The following is a 24,067-nucleotide window of genomic DNA, read 5'->3' as shown; positions in this document are numbered from 1 at the left end:
AATTCGCAGCAATCAGATTTAAAGTGTTCAAAATGGTGGTGTTGAAGAGCTATTAATGATCGAGGATACACTTATGATTAAGTAGTAAAGATTTGAAATCTAATCTAATGAAACTGAAATATCTGAATGAGTAATGGACTTGACAGGAGGGTTGCCACTGTTTAAATCATTTTAATCTTCCTTTTGGAATTACCTTTGGAGCCATTCAGTGGGCCTCCCAAGAAAATCTGTCATATCATCTGGAGTCATCCCCCTGACATAATATCTTAATATTCTTATCTTAGTAAACTATATTGAAGATCTTTTATATCTGTAATTCTTTTTCAGCTGCTTGTTCTTTTTAAAAAAATGTTTATATTCATTTTTGAGACAGAGAGAGACAGAGCATAAGTGGGGGAGAGGCAGAGAGAGAGGGAGACACATAATCTGAAGCAGGTTCCAGCCTCTGAGCTGTCAGCACAGAGCCCGATGCAGGGCTCGAACTCGTCAACTGTGAAATCATGACCTGAGCCAAAGTCAAATGCTCAGCCAATTGAGCCACCCAGGCACCCCTCAGCTGCTTGTTCTGATTATAGATTTGTGCTTATTAATAGCTGATTTTTACAAATATCTGCTCTCTCTTCCTTTTCCTCCTCCTCTCTCTTCATCCTGGTTTATCACAGTGTAGGGCCCTGGGCACCTTGAAGAGGAAATGAATCATGTACATGGTCAAGGTGATTATAGCTTGAAAGCTATAATTTCATGCATGAATAGCTTGGCAATCGGTACCGTAACACTCCTGTCTTCCCATGGTTAAAATATGGTTAGACTTTTCTATCATGGCTTTTACTGGTAATCAATTGGAATAACTATCTAGTCAAGTCATTTTTAGTGGAGGCTGAACATTTTCTGTGGTACATTACCACTGTCACAGCGGAATTTATTCTTGCAGTCAACCTCTTCAATTTTGCAGAGCTTAGATGGAATGCATGGTTGGAAGTTCACCAGGGGCTCAGTACATGGTTGTCCTCCAAACTGACTGGGGCGCAAGATGGATCTAACCCTAAACTGAAAGGAAGGAGAGAAAGGTGAGGAACTCTGAGGCAGGGTCAAAGCCAAAATATATATAGGAAAAGTGGGCTCCTTAATCACAGCAGTGACTCTTCCCCTAGTGATGTTTCCTAAATTAACTAATGAATTTTCCGGTTCCATTATTGCCTGCCCTTAGGGAAGTCATCACCTCTCTGGGCCTCAGTTTTCCAAACTGTAAAATGGGAAAACAGGACAAAAGATTTCTAAGACTTCTAACTCTGAAACCATATGAAAACAAATTACATCAAAATCAAATGCACAGATATTTACTGAGTGTCTCACATGCAGTAAATCTTCCAGGGAGTAACAATAGCATTTTTATATCTCAAAGGTAGTGTGAAGTGATCAGCGTGAAGGGATTTGTTTTTTTTCTCTTTTTTGCATAAGGAAGTCAACATGGAAAACAAAGTTGACACATTCTCCACATTTTAAAGGCTTTCAAATGGTGAATAGTAAAATAGGGAGTCAGGGAAGGAAAGACATGTGACAAGATCCAAAAGTACTGACTTTGAAGTCAGAAAGATCCAGCTTCAAAATACAGCATCTCTGTTCATCAGAGTCATATTCTTGAGAAAATTACTTACTCCCTAATGAGCTCTAACTTTCTCATCTGTAAAATGGGTAGGAAAACACACTCTCATGGGACGTGTGAATAAAGTGATATAAGTAAAGGGCCTGTTTAACAGTTTCCCTCAGACAGTGGGTGCTCTGCAAATGAGTTTCTTTTTCTTCCCAAATGTGTGCATGCTCAGCACCAGCTCTCACTGGGGTTCATGTGGGCCAATGCCCTTACAGGAATGTGCTGGGTAAATACTGCAGCTGGGAACAATAAACAAATTGAGGGACTTTTCTGTGGGGAGAGGGAAAATAGAGGCAGGGCCAGGAGCCAGTCTTTTGATTAATGTTCCTCATTTTTTTCTTTTCTTTTCTTTTCTTTTTTTGTTTTTAGAGAAAGAAAGAATCTTAAGCAAGCTCCAGTCTAAGTGCTCAGCATAGAGCCTGACTTGGGGCATGATCCCACGACCCTGAGATTATGACCTGAGCCCAAATTAAGAGTCAGACGCTTAACTGATGGAGCCACCCCGGTGCACCTAACATCCCTCATTTCTGTCTGATTTTAATTTTTCGGCTGAAATCCCCATTTTCTAGCACCTGCTTTTGCTTTCTGAGCTCTCAGAGGGAACAGGCAGTGGAATCCAGAGCTCAGTAAGTACAATATCAATATTGGGGGCAGAATTTCCTTTAAAAGATCGCTAAATGGGGCACCTGGGTGGCTCAGTCAGTTAAGCGTCGGACTTCAGCTCAGGTCATGATCTCGCGGTCCCTGGGCTTGAGTCCGGCGTTGGGTTTGAGCTGACGGCTCAGAGCCTGGAGCCTGTTTCAGATTCTGTCTCCCTCTCTCTCTGTCCCTCCCCCACTTGTGCTCTATCTCTCTCTGTCTTAAAACTAAATAAACAAAAGAAAAATTTAGAAGATTGCTAAATGGAATTTTCCCTCAAGGGAAGCTGGAATGGTTTATTTTCAGAAACGGAGGAAATTGAGCATTTCTGTGAGTGTTGTGCCTGTTAGGTCATCCAAATCTTTTCTTGTGATTCAGATTTCCTGAAGATGCCCATGGGTCACCTACCTGTTTTTCAACACAAGGGTCACAGTCTGACCATGGCCCATAATCTCCTAGGAGGCAGTTGATGGGACAACGTTGCAGGTTACATTCTCTAGTCTCCCACTTAGTGCAGAGCTGGTCACAATAGTTATCCAGATAGTACTGGTCAACTACGATATTTCTGTAATAGTGAGGAAAGATTTGCTTAGAATGAGTATATTCACTGTGGTTCCATCCCCACAAGAAAAATACCACTGAGTGTTGACCACAATGAGTAAAAGGAAAGGTTATTTTGTGAAAGTCAGGCAGGTTGGCGTCTGTCCAGTTCTTACCACTTAATGGCACTCAGGACTAGAAACATCATTTATGGGGCCCCGTGCGAAATGAAAATAAGGGGTCTCTTGTTAAAACATTATTAAGAATTTTAAGACAGTGATGGCAGAGCATTAAGGCAAGCATGGAGCCCTTCTAAGTGTAGTCCTGTGTGACTGCATAAGTCACACATCCATGAAGCTGGCCCTCATGGAAGTCCTTGAAGGGACTGGATAGGAAAGAAAAGAAAAGAAAAAAACAAAAAAACAAAAGAAAAGAAGAAAGTTCCTGCAAATTCCTTACAATATGACAACACAGCATGATAAGTATAATGATTGAGACAGAGTCGGAGGCCAAAGATTCAAAGAGAAAATAATAGGAGAGATAAATCTTGAAAATTCATGTGAATCCTCCAAGCATCGAAGGGCAGGGTATGTAATCGAAGGCGTATGTCAAGATTACAGGTGGAAGGGCCTGTGGGATGGGCCTGGGTGGTGCTGGCTGAGAGGAGACGGGTGTATTGTTGTGCTTTATTCCGTAGGCAGTGGAGAGCTGCCGACGGACTTTTGAGTGAAGGAGTATTAAAGCTTTAGCCTACTTAGTGGATGGTTTATTGGTGGAGTGAGTTGGTGATTTTAATGAGACTCACACTGTGCATGTAAAAATGGTTTTCTAAAATTGGGCTCTACAAACCTATAATAAGTAAAGCACATTAAATATATACCTTTCTTCCCTAGTCATGTGAACATCTTCATGGAACAGAAACATCCAACAGATTTAAAGAAGCTGTGTGGACTAAGTAGTCTGAATCGGTGAGAACACTGAATTATTAAATGGTATCAGGTAAACACCGTTTTCCTGCCTTCTTCTACTTGCCAACGATCAAGCTAATAGCTAATAGTGCTGATCAATTGAGGTCCTGTTAGACTCCGTTTAATGAGTAGAAAATTCTCCGTAATTAACTCACTAACTGTAGGCAAGCAGAGCTATACACTGATTGAAAAAAGGCTTGAGTAGTGATTCTTATCAAGTTAAATAGTCAACCAAAAATATTGCACACATTCTTACTTAAATTTCTTTGAAACTCCTTGATTTTACAGAGAGAACAAATGAAGACCTCAATGCAACCTTATGTGGAAAGGAGCTCAAACTGCATCCAAATCAAATCCCAGGATTTCTTACTTTGAGATATATTTTTTTCTTCCTCATTGCTTAGTGTGGCACTTTTGACATTGCTAATTCTGTCTGGGAGGTTTCCCACGGCACAAAGGCGGTCTTCATCACTCGCACCCACCTCTGTCTGCTCTGGGTTCCAGAATTGCAGGTTTGTGAGCAGCTGGACCACTGACTCCATGGGTAATGATCACAGAAACAGGGCTGGCCCTTGTCAATCAGAGCACTCAGGAGGATGAAATACAAGATGGAGTGTCTGGCCATGCTTGGAAAGCATCTAAGCCCTGAAGGGGAATGATAAAATACATATCAAACGCTTGTTGTGGGTAAAACTTTACAAGCCATTCTCAGTTACAGACTCAGATGTGATCTTAGAAAACGTTTGTATCTTCCTGTCCCCTTAAGGCAAGTAACACCTATAAATTCACATGCTCATGAGTATGCATCCTACTTTTAAATATTTTTAGAGTGGATATTCCCAAAGTTACAATTCCCAGTACTGGTAAGTTTCTCTGAACTGTTAATGATAGGCTCCAAGACAAAGCCAAGTAGTATATACATTTGTTTCACATTTTGTTCCAAAGTGGACATTCTTACATAATCTTATACTTTTCAAAACAACTGTTCATTTTGTGTGGGCAGTACCCTCAATTACATGGCAATTTTTCATACTTTTCTTGGAATGGGGGAGGAGTTTGGAACTTTTTTTTTTTTTTTTTGGAAGCTTTCTTTGATTTCCTGGTATCCTAGAAGCCTGCTAAAGAGAGTTCAGTGTTCAACTGTCTCTACCTATGGAGTCACAGAAGTTGGAACTGAAATGAATCTTTGAAATCTCCAGGTTAAACCCCCTCGTTTTATGGATGATGAACCTGGGGCTTAATGAAGTATAATAATGTTGAGACTACATGACAACGAAGACCCCAAGACTCCTCATTCTTGGATGAGGTACATCCTTTCGCATGAACTTCTAATCATGCTAATGATTGTGTAACTGGAACATCTAGTTGCCTTGAACTCCACTACCCAAGCCACAAGAGGGTTTATCCAGATGTAACTGAATGCCAGAGAAAACACTGACCAGGGGATCCCTTCTGTGTGCCGTGGAGCCTTGAGAATCCGTGAGCTATTGAAAGGAACTTGCAAAACCACCCCTGCTCCTGGTGTTGCTATTTTCATCTTTTTTCTTTTGAAAAAAAAAATGTTTTTAATGTTTATTTATTTTTGAGAGAGAGACAGACAGACAGAGCACGAGTAGGGGAGGGGTAGAGAGAGGGAGACACAGAATCCCAAGCAGGCTCCAGGCTCAGCTCTCAGCATAGAGCCTGACTCAGGGCTCAAACCCATGAACTGCAAGATCAGGACGTGAGCTGAAGTCGGAAGTCCAACTGACTGAACCACCCAGGCGCCCCTAGCTTTTTTGATCTTTGTATCTCTCACAAAACATGCAATATGATTAAGTATACATAGAAAATGCTGCTGTAATTAATAGAGTAACTTTCTTTTTAAAAAAAATTTTTTTTTTTAATGTTTTATTTATTTCTGAGAGAGACAGACAGCGTGAGCAGGGGAGGGTCAGAGAGAGGGAGACACAGAATCTGAAACAGGCTCCAGGCTCTGAGCTGTCAGCACAGAGCCCGACGCGGGGCTCGAACCCACGAACCGCGAGGTCATAACCCGAGCCGAAGTCGGACGCCTAACCCACTGAGCCACCCAGGCACCCCTAGAGTAACTTTCATTTAAAGAGGTAAAATGCCGTTCACCTAATTTCTCTGTGTCTCAGTTTTGTTTTCTGTAAAACAGCAATAATACTCTCCCTTCTTCATAAGTCTTTTGCTAGAATTCAGTAAGAAAATTCATGTAAAGTGCTTAGGACAAGCGTTGGCATGGAATCATCACTCAATAAAAATTAGCTTTTCAAGTTAGTAATAACATTTAAGAGTGTATGTAACAAATTTAATTATAGCATTGCTTATGCATTTTTCAAAATTAGGGGCTCCTCAGGAGAGCAAGGATCATGTGAAGACCAAAAATATGTTCTGATATTTAATAAGTCTATTCATCTTCAAAACAAGAAATATGGCTTTTGTTACTTTTCATCTTACAAATAAAATCAGATCTCTGGCCATTTTATATGAAATTGCAATTACCCACCAGTGTTTTCTACCCTCCTTCCCTGCTTTGTCTTTCTTTGTTATATACCCCCTCCTGAAACATAAATTATTACTCAAATTTAAATCAATATCTCTTCTTCGCTTTTTCCTTCTTCTTTTTTTTAAATGTTTATTTATTTACTTTGAGAGAGAAAGAGGGTGAGTGAGCAGGGGAGGGGCCGAAAGAGAGGGAGAGAGAATCCCAAGCAGGCTCAGCTCTGTCAGTGCTCAATGCAGGGCTCGAACTCATGAACTGTGAGATCATGTCCTGAGGCAAAATCAACTGTCAGTTGCTTAATCAACTGAGCCACCCAGGTGCCTCTTTCCTTCTTCCTTAGAATGTGAACAGCATGATGGTTGATCTCTTTTGTCTGTTTCATTCTTTCAGCATTCAGAAGAATGAGAGCAAGCATAGCATATAATGAGTAAATATTTTTGAGTTGAGTCTGGGAAACAGTTTAGAAATGGGTTTTTATGAAATAGGAATATCATAATTTCAGTCCGTAATTACAGCCATTTTGTAACAACTATTCTTAAAATGTCTCCCAAATTAAGGATAGTTCATAGATTTTAGAATGAGCTTGTCTGTTAATTGTCTTCCATTGTTTTAGCAGGAGTGATGGTTTGTGGCATAACTGCTTTATCTCTAGTTTGTTATAACAGTTTATTGAAAAAAAAGTTACACCTTTAGAGATTCAGATTTCTTTTTAAAGTGCTTGTAATTTATTTGTTAGTCCACCTCTTATTTATTTGATAACATTTATTAAGTTCTAAATTGTATCAAAATGTATGAAGAAGAAAAGAAAGATGGTTTTTAATACAATCAACTAGAACATTTCTGCTGATTTTCAAAAAATAAAAATGACGCAGGCTTATATTTGAAAATTTTAAACAGGCAAGAAAGAAAAATATAAGTCCAGATTTGTCTTTTACCTGTGACCAGAACCTCCCCCCCCACATTATCAGTGTTTTCTCTTTTTATAGGTAGTCAATGGAGGGAAAATTCTCTGTACATTACCCTTATGTATGTACATATACATATGTATATGTTCTTTAAATATATACACAGAAAGAGGACATGTGATGTATATTACTCTGTACTTTGCTGTTTTCACTTCATAATACATTTTGAATAGCTTTTTATATTGATAGATGCATAGCTACTTCATCTTTTCCATGGTTGAATAGTTTTATACCAACATGGATGTATTACATTGGATTTAACCATTATCCTAATTTTATACATTTAGTATACACACACACTGCAAGAAACACCTTTATATTGTATCTTAGTATATATAGTTTTGTAGTATGTCTATCGGACCAATGGGTGTGTTTTGCCCTACTGAAATATGGCTCCCTCAAATGTTTCAGAGGGTTAGTTTCTGATTATATTTTAATGTGGTCATTTTACATTTCTTAGTTGTAATAAGAACTAAGAAATGTAAACCATTTTTGTAACCCCCCCAAAATGGGGTTCATCATTTTATAAATCTTCATTCAAACTAAGAGTTTGGGATCAGATGTAATAATCATTTCTTCAATATGCTCAAATATTAGAGCATTTTTTTCCTAAAATCAGTGAGGTTTTTGAACTCCGCTACAAGCTCGGAGAAAAATGCTACAATAAAAGCAACCAAAACTATTGACACATGACAGAATGTCCTTCAACTTAAAATTTGAGTATCCATTGTGTACTGCTCAGCATTGAGCGAGATACAAAGAACAGAATACATTGTCACTGTCTGGGGAAGGTAGAAACTGAAGATTCTTCCTATGCTTTTCGCCCAAGCTTTTTTAATGTAACTCATAGATAAACTGCTACTTATCTGTAAGCTGCTACTGCCCTAGGCTATTTGAATCATATAAATTAGAGGTTGCTGCACCTGCCTGCTGATTTCGGTTCACTGGTGAGTAACCCATCTCTCCTAGTTTTCCTGGGCAGCACAGAACCATAGGCCATTGGGACAAAAAGTGTCCAGACAGAATTTAACTTACGATTAGACAGATAAGCATGAGTCATAAACATCAGACCAAACTCCATGTTGGGTGGTTTTTCACTGGCTTCAGGGCCCTTGAGAGCTGAGACTCCTAAAGGATGTGAAGTTTCCCTGTTAACCAATCACGAGACTGACCACCTCCTTACCCTTCCCTACCCCAGTTGGGATCTTCTCTTATAGGAACTGCATCACCATGGAAACCTATATGGAAGAGGGTTTTGTTGTTGTTATTTGTTTATTTACTTCTCTTATTAGATTTTGAAGAAGTAGTTTCTTCCAGAATAGTTCCTTCAATTGGAGAGAAAACAAATTTTTAAAGCACTTTGTTGAATTAGCACATAGATGATTGGGGGACGCTGAATTACAAGAGCCTAACAGTTTTCAGTTTGCAGCAGAATATACCTGTTTCAACTTCCAAAAGCTTGAAAAGCAAAGATGGGGATTATTTCAACTAACATCAGAAACCTCAAGAACAGAATCCTTATAAAAGTATTCTGATCTCTTCTCTGGCTATAAGTGTTTTGAGGCAGTTTGGAAAATGCTGTAAATTAATATGGTAATGTCAAAGCTTCTCATTTGAAGAGATGCTAATGAAAGAACTAATTGGCATCTTCTCCTTTCATAACATTTTATTGTGATGAGGAAAAACTGTTTTATGTTAAAAGAATTAATTTTCATTCAAATAAAGATAATTATTTCTCCAATTTTGTTATTACCATGGCCCAGCATAAAATATCAAATGTTTCCTTATTTATGGATTTCCAATATCTCTGGGCATTTAGAAACATCTAAAATTATATGTGGGGATTTTACCCATTACCATACCATTTTCACAGAGACACAGAACAAAAGAATGTTCAGCGAATAGAGGAAGATAGAAAAAAATCTGCCGCGGTGCCACAATGGAAGAGTAACAATTCTCTAGTTTCTTATAATAGCCACCTCCCTTGAACTCTAAAAGTCAGTGATCCCACAGAACCACTGAAGATGGCTCTGTGAGCTTTTAGAGAATTCTAGTGTAGGGTGAAGTCCATCTCATTCTGACCTGTCACCTTCTGATGTATACGCCTCACATGAGCCATCTGTCTGTAAGGTAGTTCAGCATATCTTACCCGACAGTTCAGAGGATGCTCTAGTTAGCCCTCCGCTGCAGGTGCTTCCTTTGCATCTCCTTGTAACTTTCTTGAATCTCTTTATTTCATATTGTGTTCTTCTGCGCATGCCCCTGAGGCTCAAGAAGTGATATGTACCATTGCTAGGATAGGCTGGGGTGTCCAGGGATATGACTCATCTTTTGGCTAAAGGGTATGTTTGCTTTACTTTTAACTCTAGTGTAACTCATAGAAAAACCTTGATCTCAGCAAGGTAGTTCTCTGGAAGGATAGTTCTGCAAGAAACACAATCCTTTAGTCCTTTTGAGATTTAAGCCAGGTATTTATTTCTTATTTTAAAAGAAAGGCAAATAAGTGGCTATGATCTGAATTATGTATTTTCATGCATGGAAGGGTACGTTTGTTGGAAACATGATCCGTAACTTTGAAATATTAAGATTACAAATGAAATCATTATATCATTCACCTGTAAACAGTCTGTGGTGTCCAGAGAGCTTATCTGCCAATGGCTGACAAAACAATAGGGACTTTTTCACAACAAAAGGGTTTATATGTTAATCCAAACAAGCTTTCTCCCACCCATTGCTAGCTAACAGAAGGCCCTAACCCGGAGATCTAACAATACCTAGAGTGTTGTCAAAATAAACACTGTGGAAACTCTGGACTTTGCAAATGATTACTTCAGCAGTAATACTGAAACTCTGTGTGAAATATTACACGGGGTCTTGAATTTTCAAAGATTTTTCCACTCAAGGGATACTGTAATAGAAAAGGAATCTGACTCCATTTTTAAAAACCCTTTAGAATACATTGCTTAAAATTGTCTTCTCGTTAGGAATGTGCCCGGTTAATCAAAATACGTATTGAGTCTTATTGTTTTTCTGATTATAGAATATTTACTGAGGAAGATTTCGAAAATATGGGAAAATGTGAAGAGGAAGATTAAAATCATTTTTAATAGCCGGACAAAAAGTCACACCAATATTTGGGGTAAATATTCCCAGTCATATTATATGTATATGTGTGTGTCTCTCTCTGGGTGAGTATACACATGCACAGGAACATACGTACATATATAACTTTGTAATTTTGTAAGTGACACACATATATTTTAAAGATTTAAACGCACAGAATAGATCACTTTCCACAGTTTATACTGCCGGATCATTATCGGTCTGTGCAATACTATTTATTTCACTATTTCTTCCCAAGGATCTTGTTTCCTTTCTTTTCCCAGACTAGTTACGTGTTAATCCTAGATTAGTTACATGCGTTAATGTATTTGATGTTTGTTCTTATAAAGGATTATTTAGTTATATGTATATCCTTCAAAAAACAGTCTCATTTTTCCATGTATATTTTTGTAATGCACAGAAATGGTACTTTGCTAAATGTTTTATTTGATTTCTCACCTCTTCTTTCCACATTATACTTCTGAGCCTTATTCAAGGTAAGTCCATTGGAGCATAGACATTCATTATATCAACCGCATTTTACTTATACACTGTCTCAGTGCCTACTTTTGTTGACTTTGACTCTCTTCAACTATAAGCACAAGGCACTGTTTATTGCCAATCAGTGAGAAAATTACTAAAAGCTCCCAGGTTACTCTTTAGAAAAACTATATATTTACACTCCTAGCAGCAGCGCAGGAGGGCTCCTCACTAGCAGGATCTCACTAATATTTGAGTTGCCAACCTACTTATGTTACATCTGACATACATAATGGGACACCTTGTGGTTGGTTAAGCAGCGTGTCTCTGGTCAATAGTGAATTTCAGAATCCCTGTGTTCTCAATAGAACTTCTGGTTTTCTATCTGTGAATGAACAACTAATAGTCCCTGATTATTTTTCTATTGGGCTTCTTTTCTTTTGTTGCTTGATTTTCTAGATATTGATGACTTAAAAAATTTTAAGGATCTCTTCTCTCAGTCTGTCACGTATGTGTTAATTTTATCGATGGTGTGTTTGAAGAGAAGATCTTAATTTTAAGGTAATCTAATTTGCTTATTCTCTCCTCATAGCTTTGGCTCTGGATAATTTTTCTTTTGCTTCAGAAATTATTTTGTTTAAAAAATCTGAAGTCACAGATACATTCCTAAATTTTCTTAGTTACTCTTGCTGTTTTAGAATCCTCTGTGCTTATACTGTATTTTCATAAATGGTGTGAGGCAGAATAAAGTAAACAAAAGAAAACCTAAGAAACTGATGACCATTTGATAAGTGAATAAAAGCATTTATAAAAATGTAATGACTTTGTATGGTGACAGATGGTAACTAAATTTATTGTAGTGAGCATTTCATGCGTATAATGGTTGAATTGCTATGCTGTACACCTTAAATTAACATATTATATGTCAACTATACTACAGTTCAAAGTTTAAAAAAACTCAACAATTATGCTTGATTAAAATTTTCATCAAGTTAGAAACAGAAGATAAATTTCTTATTCTGCCAAAGGTGTCTACAAATAACTTGTAGGTAACATAGTTAATGGAAAAAAATTGAACAGTTTCTTCGTCTGTTCAGAAAAGAGACAAGAATTCCTGCTGTCACCTCTTCACTTCTCAATACTGTACTGGAGACCCTATGGTATTACTTGTGTGTATAGAAAAATCCCAAAGAATCTACAGACATGTAATTAAAATTAATACATGAATTTATAAGATTGCTGGATACAGTTCATTATAGAAATGTTTATTATAGAAAAAACATCTCCCTAAACCAGGAAAAGCAAATAGAAATTTAATCTGGAAAGAATTAAAATAATAATGGCATGCGCGCTCTTTCCATCTGATGATGATTATACTTCTAGGAGAGGTTCACAGTATAGCTTGAGATCGGCTAATATGGATATTATGCTAAGGTGAAGCAGAACAAAGTAGTGCAATGGAAAAAGAAAAATGTGTTTTGTTCCCACAAAACAGTGGGAAACTTAAAAAATATTAATTATATCCCAAATATGGAAAACAGCTAAAACAAATATTCCTCAAACAACCTATATATTCACCATCTGGTGGAAATGATTATCTGAGCAGGTCTAAAGACCCCTTGAAGTACAGTAGGAGACCACCGCTCCAAAGTAACATGCTTAAACATGCATGGTAGTAACCTACCCAAGACCAGAGTAAGTCAGAACTGGTGCCTGATTCACAGTCTGTTTTCTTTCTCCCGTGTGGCTTTGAGGTTTTAAAGATTGACATTTCAGGCTAAGAAGGACAACAGTGTGGTGTGCCATAGACCAGCACTGAAGGTACTTTGGGGTGGTAGGAGTTCCACCCTTGAGTATCTGAGAGGATAAATAGGAGAAAAAAAAATACATGGTGACTAGGCAAGGATAATGCACCACTTAAGTTATGTACACTTTTTTCTCTAGTTGGTTCTTTGAGGCCCTGAAACGAAATGTGTTTTTCCTATGGTCATGGTATTTGGAGCAAAGCGCAAATGTTAGCAGTCATAACCTAGAAAGATAAAAGTCAGAAGCCAATAAGATGGGCCTAAGTAGGGTTGTTAAGTGATACGGGCTATGAAGAGGACAGAGAAATGAGAATGTTGTGCACAGGAAAAACATAGGTGGCGAGAGTTAAGTGCAGTGTGGAGGAATTCTTGAGTTGGAGTGCAAATGTCTGTTGATTCAAATACTAGAGCTGAGAGTCAACTTAGAATCTAGTATCTTTTCAACAGTGTATATGGGTTCTCCACCTTGAGTCTCTACGGATGGTTAAATGACACATCCCACTTAAGGTCTTTTCCTGTTGCAGTCATTGGCAAACTACAGCCAGGAAGGCAAATCTAGCCTGCAACCTGTTTTGCGCATAAAGTGTTATTGGAATAAATTCACACAATTAGCCCTTGTCTACAGCAACTTTTGCACTACATCAGTAGAGCTGAGTAGTTGCCAAAGAGACTACATAGCCGGCAAAACCTAAACTATTCACTATCTGTCCCTTTACAGAAAAAGCTTTTTGAACCCTGAAACCCAGAGGAGGAGATTTCTGGTCTGATCAATAGAACCACAGTGTCCAGTTGGTTTTGAGAAGTAGAAGTAGAAATAGTCTTCTATTGAAGATGAATAGGTGATTGTTCCAGAGCTAGGAATTGAATGTGTGAGATTATGCTCAGATATGTCTTCTGTACAAGAACATCAGTGCTTTCTAAACAGTATCTGGACCCATGCTGCTGAGAAGCAAACATGCTGTGAAATTCACCAGCTGAACTGTTTCAGCAACTGCAGGCCTTCTAAAGGGTTGGCTGATGACATGGGATACATTTGTCAATAAAATGCTCTGTATCTGCATCATGCAGAAAGTTGCTAGTGAGCTTAAATGTGTAGACTGACCAGGAGAAAAGGGCTCTACTTGTAAAGGAACAGAAGGGTGTTGGGGAAAATTAGAGCCAGGACATGGAACGTTAAAATGGAGCAATTATAATTCTTCCAGAAGGAGAGTATGTACTCTGTTAAAAATCTTTATTCCTCTCTTAATGATGATAGATTCACAGCCAAATGGTATTTTCTGCCAAGAAAATAACCCCAAACATAAGATAATGAACAGTGGAGGCTGCTGGCTATCTGAAGGCTTTTTCATATGCTAAGCATTCACATGCCACCTTATCATTACAGGAAAAATACTATAATTTCTTATTAGGGTTAAGGCTAATGGCCCCATCTATTTCACAGGCCCTTTACAGTGTTGTCAGTCAGTGTGTGAGTAGAAAAATTAAAATTATAAGTTGAATTATTTCACTCAGAGAATCAGAGATCAAAACTCTCCAGCAGAGGAAGTAGAAGTGTGCTTTGGACCTCAGGCTACCACACTCTTTTCTTGTCCTTTCCTACTAAAATTATTTCAGGGATAGTCTGAATGGACTATATTTAATTTCCTAACTGCTATTCTTCATTAACGTCACTCTTTGCAACATGAGTTACAAATACAATCTGCCTACAAGAACTATTGTCAAATTGAATGACCATCTTTCAATTTACTATTGGCTTCTGGGACATCTTATGATAGATATTTACATATTTTTCTCAGGAAAAGATTTGACTGAGGTCAAATGAGTCTCGCCCCAACTCTTGAATCAGTTTCCTAGTTGGTTCCGTTGCATACATTTGTCGTATGCATCTTGAATTTTATTACCAAGTTTTCTGTCTTAATCTGTTCTGACTGCTGAGACAACAATGCCAAGGACTGAGTGGCTTATCCACAACAGAGATTTATTCCTCACAGTTCTGGAGGCTTGGAAGTCCAAGGTCAAGGTGCTAGCAGATTCGGTATCTGGTGAGGACTCATTTCTTGGTGGTTTCATGCTATAGTTTCATATGGTAGAAGGTGCAAAAGAACTCTCTAGGATTTTTTTTTTAATCTTTTAAGGCACTAATCCCATTCATCAGGCTCCTTTCTTACAACCTAATCATCACCTAAATCCCCACTTCCCAATAGCATCACATTGGGGCTTAGGTTTCAACAGATGAATTTGGGGGCATGTAAACATTCAGTCTAAAGGTCCACTATGCTGACAATAAAAATTTAATATTTGAGTAGCATCTTATGGCTTGCAAAGCACTTTTCATAGTGCCATAGGAGCCACAGTATCTAGTCACCTGTTCTGGTCAATACATATTCACTGAGCACCCATTACACACCAGATATTATGTTGAGACTTAAAGGGAAAAAGATGAATAAGTTTGTTAATTTTTCAAGAACTTTAGTTAAAAGATACAAATAGTTGGGTAGAAAAAAATGAATTCTGAAGAATACTGAAAATTATAAGAAATGTATCACAGAAATTATAACCTCTCTTGTGCCTGCAGTCACTCTCTTTTCTTTAGTTCACACTTATTATAATCACCACTGTTATCATTATTTAAAGGCTTTGTTCAGTCATTCAGCAAACATTTATGGTAAGGCACTGTTCTACGCCCTGGACAGTGAGTAAGACAGGGAAAAACTCCTGCTTTCATGGAGTTTATCATCTTTTGGGTAGAAGAGAGAGAAAACAAACCAAATGAGCAAATTATATAGCTTTTTAGCACCATTTCCTTAGTATTTGTTAAAGTATTATTTCTTCTAAAACTTATAGGTCATTCTCTCTGTCTCTATTTTCTCCTGCCCCTATGCTTTATTAGACAAAGTCTGTCCAGTCTTGTCTCAGAAAGTCTAATCCTATAGGACCTGCTGCAGGCCTTATGAGTTTGCCTCTTGGGCAGGGCTGATGGGCCAGGATGGGGCATGAGTCCATTGGAATTCATGTGCCAAGGTTAGGGATTGGAACTCCAGTTAGACATAATGTGAACCTTATTTAAGCCATGTGCAAGGAGATGCAGAAAATACCTCTTTGCAGAGACATAGAAGAATGAAGTGGGGACTTGAAGAAATGTGCCCACAGAGTATAAATGTTGTCCCTCACGAGGCTCAGCTACACTCTCTGCCCTTGCATTCCATAAAGTACACCTGTTCCCTTTCAATAGCACCTGGCAACCATTTTTCTACTGAGTTTGACTTTTTTTCTTGCTCCACATATAAGTGATATAGGCCGTATTTGTCTTTATCTGGCTTATTTCATTTAGCATCATGCGGGCAAATCTCATCTGCATTATCACAAATGACAAGATTTCCTTTTTTCTAGTGGCTGATAATATTTCATTACACACACAGACACACAGATGCACATACCCACTTCTTTATCCACTTATCTGTTGATGGACACAGGTTGTTTTCACATGTTGGTTATTGTGAATGATGCTGCAAAGAACATGGGGGAAATGTCTCTTCAAGATTCTGTTTTTGTTTCCTTTAGATATATAACCAGCAGTGGAATTGCTGGATCATAGCGTAGTTCCATTTTTAATTTTTTGAGGAGCCTCCATACTGTTTTCTGGAGTGGCTGCACCAGTTTACATTCCCACTGACAGTGCAAGAGGGTTCCCCTTTCTCCACATCCTCACCAGCACCTTTGTTTCTTGTGTTATTGATTTTAGCCATCTGACAGGGGTGAGGTGATATCTCATAGTGGTTCCAATTTGCAATTCCTTGATGACGAGTGATGTTGAGCATATTTTCATGTGTCTGTTGGTCACCTGCATAGCCCTTATTTTTCTGCAGGTAAACTAATATTAATAAAGAAGAATCTAAGTTTCTGGGTACATTAACAATTAGCAATTAGCATTCCCATGTCCACCCCAAATCATTCTGTTATGCTTATTTTCCTTTAATAGATTTATGATATTTTGAAATCAATCAGAAAAGCCTTTTTATAAACCAGATCTAAAAAAAAGAGCAAGGATCTAATAAACAATCTTGGCAGTTTAATTTAATATTTAATTAAGGTATTTATTTTATTAAGGAAACCTATTTATATTGCTTAAAAAACCAGAACTCAAATTTTGAAGGCAGCAAAACATCACCACTACTTTACCTTTTCCTACTTTCTCATCTTCTTTCCAGGACCAGTCACTTTTGAATAAGAGCTGGTTTGTTTTTCTTTTCTTTCTTTTTTATTTTGTTTTGTTATCTTTGTATTTCTTAACTACTGTACCCATGTAACACAATTTATCTTCCTTCCAGGTCTCTTTGCTATAGCTTTCATGTAAACTCCATAATACACTGCTGGTAAAGTTTTTGTTGTAAACTATGCATTCACAAGAGGGATAACATTGCCCTCAAGAGGATGAAAATTGATTGTTGGCGGGTGGTGAAAAATTCTTAGCTGTTACAATAGTCGGTGGCCCTGTAAAGTTTAGCTCTACCAATAGGACCTTATTCTTTAGAACTTAACTTCTTTTATTGGGTGTCTTGGGTGTCATGCAAGCAGCATTGACATTGAGTTTATGGAAGGTACACAAAATGTATACAAGATTAGTGCTAAAATCTCTGGTGAACAGATGACTTCTTTTTTCGGATTGTTTGCTCTGCCTTGAGGCATATTGCAAGAGGAAGCATATTCATTAGACATTATTTATGTTTGATCCTCAGTGTTTTTATGTGTGAATTAGGCTTTGAGAATGAAATAAAAATAGCTTATACTTTATCATTATTAAATTTATTCAATCTATCTCATCAAGTGCTGAAAAGAAAAATAATATTGACAATATCCAAATGAATATCTAGCAACTATATAAAAGTTATTTACTCATATCAAGCAAAATTTAAGAGTTTAGTTCACTAATATAAGTTTCAAGCAATTTAATTTAAAAAAATGTTCATTTTTGAGAGAGCACAGGTGGGGGGCCGGAGAGTGAGAGACAGAGGATTCAAAGTGGGCTCTGCTGACAGCAGCAAGCTTGATGTGGGGCTCAAACTCACGAACTGTGAGATCATGACCTGAGCTGAAGTCAGACATTCAACCTACTGAGCCATCCAAGTGCCCCTTCATCAATTTAATTTTTAAATTATAGCTAACTCTTGAATCATAGGTTTGAACTATATGAGTCCACTTACATGCAAATATTTTGACAAGTATAATACAGTACTATATATGTATTTTCTCTTCCTTATGATCTTAATAACATATTCTTTTCTCTAGCTTACTTTATTGTAAGAATATAGCATATGATCCATATAACACACAAAATATCTGTTAATCAAATGTTTTTGTTATTGTTAGGGTTTCTGGTCAATGGTAGGCTATTAGCAGTTAATATTAGTGAATCAAAAGTTACATGTGGAGGGGCGCCTGGGTGGCTTAGTCGGTTAAGCATCCGACTTTCGCTTAGGTCATGATCTCATGACCTAAGGCGTTCGTGGGTTCGAGCCCCGCGTCGGGCTCTGTGCTGACTGCCAGCTCAGAGCCTGGAGCCTGTTTCGGTCTGTGACTCCCTCTCTCTCTCACCCTCCCCTGCTCACGCTGTCTCTCTCTCTCTCTCTCCTAGAAATAAATAAAAATATTAAAAAAAAAGTTACATGTGGATTTTTTTTTTACTGTGCAAGGAGTTGACACTCTTAACTTTTGCATCATTCAAGGCTCAACTGTAAATTACTTTAAAAAAATGAATAGTTTAAAAACTTCTTATAACTATGTAGTATGTATGTTGCTAATTTGCATATTCATTTTTATAGATTACAATTTATAGAACTAAATAGGTTACATTAAAATTTACTGAGCAACAATCATGTAGTTATGAAGCTGTTATATGACAATTGCTTTTTAATATTTTAACTTTTAACTATTAAGAGTATAGTCATCCTAAAACCTGCATTGAGCAAAAAGTAAACTTTATATTTTTTGTTTTATGTTTAAAATACAGACATGCATACAACATATAAGCACGTATATGCAATATATCATAGGTATCAAAATTTCATGGGGGAGGGGATGAATGATTAGGGAAAAAGAAGTGGAAAAAGTTTCCTAGGGAATGCTAATGAAAAAAAAAAAGGTTGTAAAATTGACTTAAACTATCATGTATTTTAACAAAATTAAAAGTAAAAATAATTGCTTTTTTATGTATATCGACAATTTTATCATTTCTTATCTTTGATCTTTGTGGAAGATTTGAATTTTCCAAGCCTGATGTCTCCTGCTGGAAGAAGAAGGGGAGGTGGTTGCTGGTCTTGAGTGAGGTCCTTGGCCTCCACAGGGCTCTGCAGGTTAAAAAGGGACTCCTCTTTAGTACTCACCCCATGTGCCTTTAGCACGTAGCTTGCTCCATTGTAAGTCCGCTACCATCCTTCCATTTGCTTTCTGTTTCCAAAAGCTATTGAAATAGTACGTCTACTGACATCTCCCTCTGTTCTTCTTCTCCTTTTGGATTTACTACATTTTATTTCTTTCCTGTCATAATGGGAGATTGATGAATACATTTCTATGGCCAGTTGCTCTTATGTTCAATAGAAATTCTTGGGACTTCCTAGATGGGAATAAATATAATCTTTTAGCCATATTCACTAACAACCAATCCCTTTACCTATGCTCCTCCCCCATCTTAAAATTTTTTAACATCCATCAATCCTTTTGAATTTCTACCATCAGTTAAGTTTCTCAATCTGTTTTGGTCGCAGATATAAAGGATTCAATTCAAGCGGATGTGAGGAATAGATCTGTATTCAACCCAAAGCTGAACTTGCCTCGGGTACTGTTGTAATAAACAAATGCTTTGGTTTTATGGTTTCTCCTATAGCTGACATTTAGGGATGAATAGGTGTCGTTACCCCACTGGGCACCGGGGAGATATATGTCAGAGGAGGCAGGAAAACAAAGAGAGTAGCAGAGAATTACTTACAAAACTGTGATGATTTCATTATTCTACAAGGCCTAGATGGCTGAATGAAACTGTGCTTGAATAAAAGTACTTTTTCTGTTCTGCTTTCCAGGGGTACTAGCGGAAATCGGTGGAAGACAACAGTTACAGAATAGGCTGGGTGGATGAGCAATCCCCAGTGCTAGATCACCAGGCAAGACCCTCAGGACGTTGTGGACACAAAACCTTTATGGCCCTACCCTTTGGGTAAAGAGATCTCAAAACGCCTTGTACTGACACCATGGAATATGCCTAATTGACTTTCTGAGTAATTGCATTGGCCCTATTCTTTCTAATAGGACAGTGTGAAGCAGTCTGTTTGGATAAAAGCAGTGCTGTCTCAGACTTAGATGTATGAAAGAGAACAAGGATAAATCCCGTTAGAGGAATTTCACACTTTATCCAGTCTGCTCTTTCTTTAAACCAATTTTTGAAGCATGATTGATATACAGACAGTTGTATGTATTTAATGTTTACAACTTGAGGAGTTTGGAAGGAGACACCTGTGAAACTCTCATCACAATCTTTGCCATACACATACCCATCATCTCCAAAAGTTTAGTCCCACACTCATTATTATTGTGTGTGTGTGTGTGATAATAACACTTAACAGAAGTTCTCTCCTCTTAAAAATTTTTAAGTCTATAATACAGTATTGTTAACTATGGCATTGTGCTGTAGGGGTTATTCATCTTGCATAACTGATACTTTGACTAATAGCTGCCCATTACCCCCTTCCCTCAGTCCCTGGCACCTACCATTCTATCTCTGCTTCTATGAGTTTGTATCCAGTCTACTGTTGATTCAAGTACAGTTAACAAATTTAGAAAAGTTACTAATTGATATAGTACTTTTATTTAAGCTACAGCTTACATTATTCATATTTCAATATTGTTCTTCATTGGTTTTTTATTTTCCTCTTCATTATAGAATCCTGCCCAGCATCACGTTTCATTTAGCCATCATTGTCTCTCTGTCCCTCTCTTTTAAGCTGATTTTGAGAGAGCGAGCGAGTAGGGGAGGGACCCAGAGAGAGGGAGTGACAGAGAATCCCAGAGAGGTTCGACACTGTCAGCACAAAGCCAGACACAGGACTTGAACCCATGAATAGAGAGATCATGACCAGAGCTGAAACCAAGAGTCGAATGCTTAGCTGACTGGGCCACCCAGGTTCCCTCACTGTCTCTCTTAATACAAGAACAGATTCCTAAAACTTCATTGTCATTAATGGCATTGACAATTTTGAAGAATAAAGGCCACCTACCTTTAGAATATTCATCCCTTTGGTTTGTCTGACAGTATCACATCCGAAGATAACACCAGTTGATTTTTGAATCTCAAGTCACCATTGCATTTTGAGAATAAGTGCATTTGGGGAATACCTGGATTTGACTCTCTTGTATATATTTAGGATATTTGTCTTTATGTTCATGAGAATTATTAGCCTGTACTTTTCTTTCTTGAAATATATTTATCAAATTTTAGTGTTAAGGTTGGATTGGCCATATTAAACATGTTGTTTGCTCTTTTTGTATATTGTGGAAGAGTTTGTTTATGACTGATGTTATTTTAAAATATTTACCAGTAAGTCCAATATGGATCTGAGTTTTTGAGGAGTAAAAGATTTAATAAAAATGTATAATCAATCTAACAGAAATAAGACTTATAGATTAACTATTTCTTTAACTGTGTTATTTTTGCTAAGTTTTTGTCTCTAGGAATTTGTCTATTTCTCTTTTTTCTTCCTTTTTTTGGCATAAAGTTGTTCAAAATATGTTTCTAAGGCATTTTTACGTTCTGTAGCCTCTTTAGTGATGCCTATTTTATTGTTATTGATATTAAGATTGTTATTACTGATAATTATTCTCTCTGTGTCTTAAGGTTTCTCAATTTTATTAGTCTTTTCAAAGCTCTAAATGTTGGTCTATTGATTTTCTCTTTAGTCATGTTTGTTTTCGGTTCTTTAATTTCTACTCCTAATTTTATCATTTTCTTTTCATTTAGGTTTAATTTTTTAAATATTTAGTAAACATATCATTTGTCTTCAGCTTTTTTACCCTTAACACAAACATGTTAAGGTTTTTAAATTTCTCTTTGAATACTGATTTCACTTTATTCTTTTTTTATTTGTTTTTATTTTTAAATAATTTTTAAAATTATTTATTTTTGAGACAGAGAGAGACAGAGCATGAGTGGGGGAGGGATAGAGAGAGAGGGAGACACAGAATCTGAAACAGGCTCCAGGCTCTGAGCTAGCTGTCAGGGCTTGAACCCACGATCTGTGAGATCATGAGCCGAAGTTGGACGCTTAACTGACTGAGCCACGCAGGTGCCCCTGATTTCACTTTATGCTATAAGATTTGTTATGTCGCATTTCATTTTCAAATTAAATATTTTCTATGTTCCTTTAATATTATGTCTTTGATCCATAGGTAATCTAGAAGTCTATTACTTAGTTTCCAAATATTTTATTATTTTTTCCCATTAAAAGGTTCATTTTCTTCTCTATGCTTAGAAACAAAGAAGTGGCCTCACCCTCTCACCCCACCTCCCACCTCAGCCGTCTCCTGTTGAAGGAAAAGGGGGAAAGAGTGATGGCAGGGGTGTTGGGGGGTTGAATGTGAGAGTTCTTTTCCCCCACTTTCCTTACTGTCACTCTTGTTTACAGCATCCCCCTCCAAAAAATATAGATTTGAACACAGCTGGCCACCCATTGTGGGGGTGGAGAAGCATAGTCAGAGTTAAAGAAGTAATGCCCATGTTCAACAAGAAATGGGTTCAGTGAGTGTCTGGCTAAAGCTGGTAAGGGAGGGAGGGGTAGGGGGTAGTTGTGGAAGCTGCTGAGTGGAGGGAGAGCAGAGACACTGGGACCCTCTTTCTTCCTGCACCAGCCACCCCTCCTTGCAGCCCCTTCTAGGAGAACTGGTCCTCAGGCTTCATCCCCTTCAGCGGCTGCCTGGTGAAGTCCTCAAACATGATGTCATCATCTGTGGCATAGTTGGTACCAAATTCAATGAGGTCAGTGTCCACAGGGGCATCAGTTTCAGGAGAAGCTGTCTGGGGCCCCGGGAGGGTGATGTGATCGAGGGGCTTGGGGTGCATAAGAACAAAAGACAGCTCCACGGAGACATGCCCACCACGAGACACCACCAGCTTCACCTTGACCCTGTAGGACCCCAGGATTCCCAGCACGTCCTTACTGCCACCCTCTTTCACGATGGTGCTGGAAGCCAGGTTGGTGTCCTTGTGCTTGAGCTTCCCATCCAGGCCAAGACCATACTTCTCCCAGTTGTTGATGAGCAGTATGGTGATGTATACCTTTGAAACGTGGTACCAGGTGACACCTGGTCATCTTGTTCCATCTGAGCCACAGGACACTTGTACTGGGCAGTGCTGAGAGGCAGATGTTGCATGCTGCCTCACAGGGACATTGGTCTTCTTGATGGTCTTGGTGGGGTTGGTGACAGGGACATTGACATTGAGGGGCTCCTCATGGTTATATAGCTCCTTGTCCAGGGAAGCCTCAAGGTGCAAGGAGTGGTCAGATATAAAGTAGAGTATGGTTTCTGTTGAAGGCTGAGCGCCAGGTTTCTTTGGGGGCAATTCGGACCTTTCAGGTCACCAGACACACAGAGTTCCTTCTGTGGCTTTTCCTTTTCTAGTGATTTGGCACAGAAGGTTTGATTCTCAAAGTCTACTCCACAAGCCTTCCCTGTGTCCTCTGGGCCTGGCTGCAGTGTGACAAAGCAGGGCAAATTCGAGGTATTATATCCATGTCCTCACGGTCAGAGTGGAGGACATAGGTGAGGGTCATAAACATTTTGTGGTCAGGGTTCACAAGCACCACTTCATCTAGAGGGTCCACTTTGTCTAGGATGTTCTACAAAGTTCCCCTTCCCCAAATACACACTGAGCTTGCAGGTGGGGCTCAACTTCTTGGTTCTGGGTTTCTCCCCATGGTGCTCATACTGGGTGCCCGAGGGGTTCCAGGCTCGCTGGCTCCTAGTCTCCCAGCTTGCTGCCAGGTTCTTGCTCCTCCCCAGCCATTGTCCATGCATACCCTCTGCTTCCAAATACATGTAAAGTAAAACCTTGGTTTGCCAGCATAAATCGTTCTGGAAACATGCTTGTAATCCAAAGCGCTTGTATATCAAAGTGAATTTCCCCAAAAGAAATAATGGAAACGCAGATGATTCGTTTCACAACCCAAAAATATTCATATAAAAATGATTTCAATATTGTAATATAATACAAAATTATAAAGAAAATACAAAATATAAAGAAAAATGCACAAACTAGCCTGCACTTACCTTTGAAACCTTTCATGGCTGGGATGAGGGAGACAAGAGAAAGGATATTGTGTAGGACTTTAACTAATGGAACCACTGCTATCTTTTGGGTCAATGGA

The 24,067-nt window shown here is 38.2% G+C and overlaps 1 protein-coding gene and 1 pseudogene across 1 annotated transcript in view; both read right to left on the bottom strand.

Moving 5' to 3' along the window:
• Positions 1–4,423, bottom strand: part of C6 (complement C6) — a 57,719-nt gene extending 53,296 nt beyond the window's left edge. Inside the window, exons 1-3 of the mRNA XM_077763425.1 lie at positions 4,281–4,423; positions 2,699–2,855; positions 903–1,047 (exon numbers count right to left, since the gene is read on the bottom strand). Coding sequence (XP_077619551.1) covers positions 903–1,047; positions 2,699–2,855; positions 4,281–4,423 — 445 coding nt within the window. The remainder of the gene's footprint in view (positions 1–902; positions 1,048–2,698; positions 2,856–4,280) is intronic.
• Positions 4,424–22,572: 18,149 nt separating this feature from the next.
• LOC144231092 (beta-arrestin-2 pseudogene) lies at positions 22,573–23,717 on the bottom strand (annotated as a pseudogene).
• Positions 23,718–24,067: the final 350 nt, after the last annotated feature.

Source organism: Crocuta crocuta, unplaced genomic scaffold, assembly GCF_008692635.1.
Source record: "Crocuta crocuta isolate KB4526 unplaced genomic scaffold, BGI_CrCroc_1.0 scaffold4, whole genome shotgun sequence".
Lineage (NCBI taxonomy): Eukaryota > Metazoa > Chordata > Mammalia > Carnivora > Hyaenidae > Crocuta > Crocuta crocuta.
The sequence above is the reverse complement of the archived record's forward strand: the minus strand, read 5'-3'. Positions and strand labels throughout refer to the sequence as shown.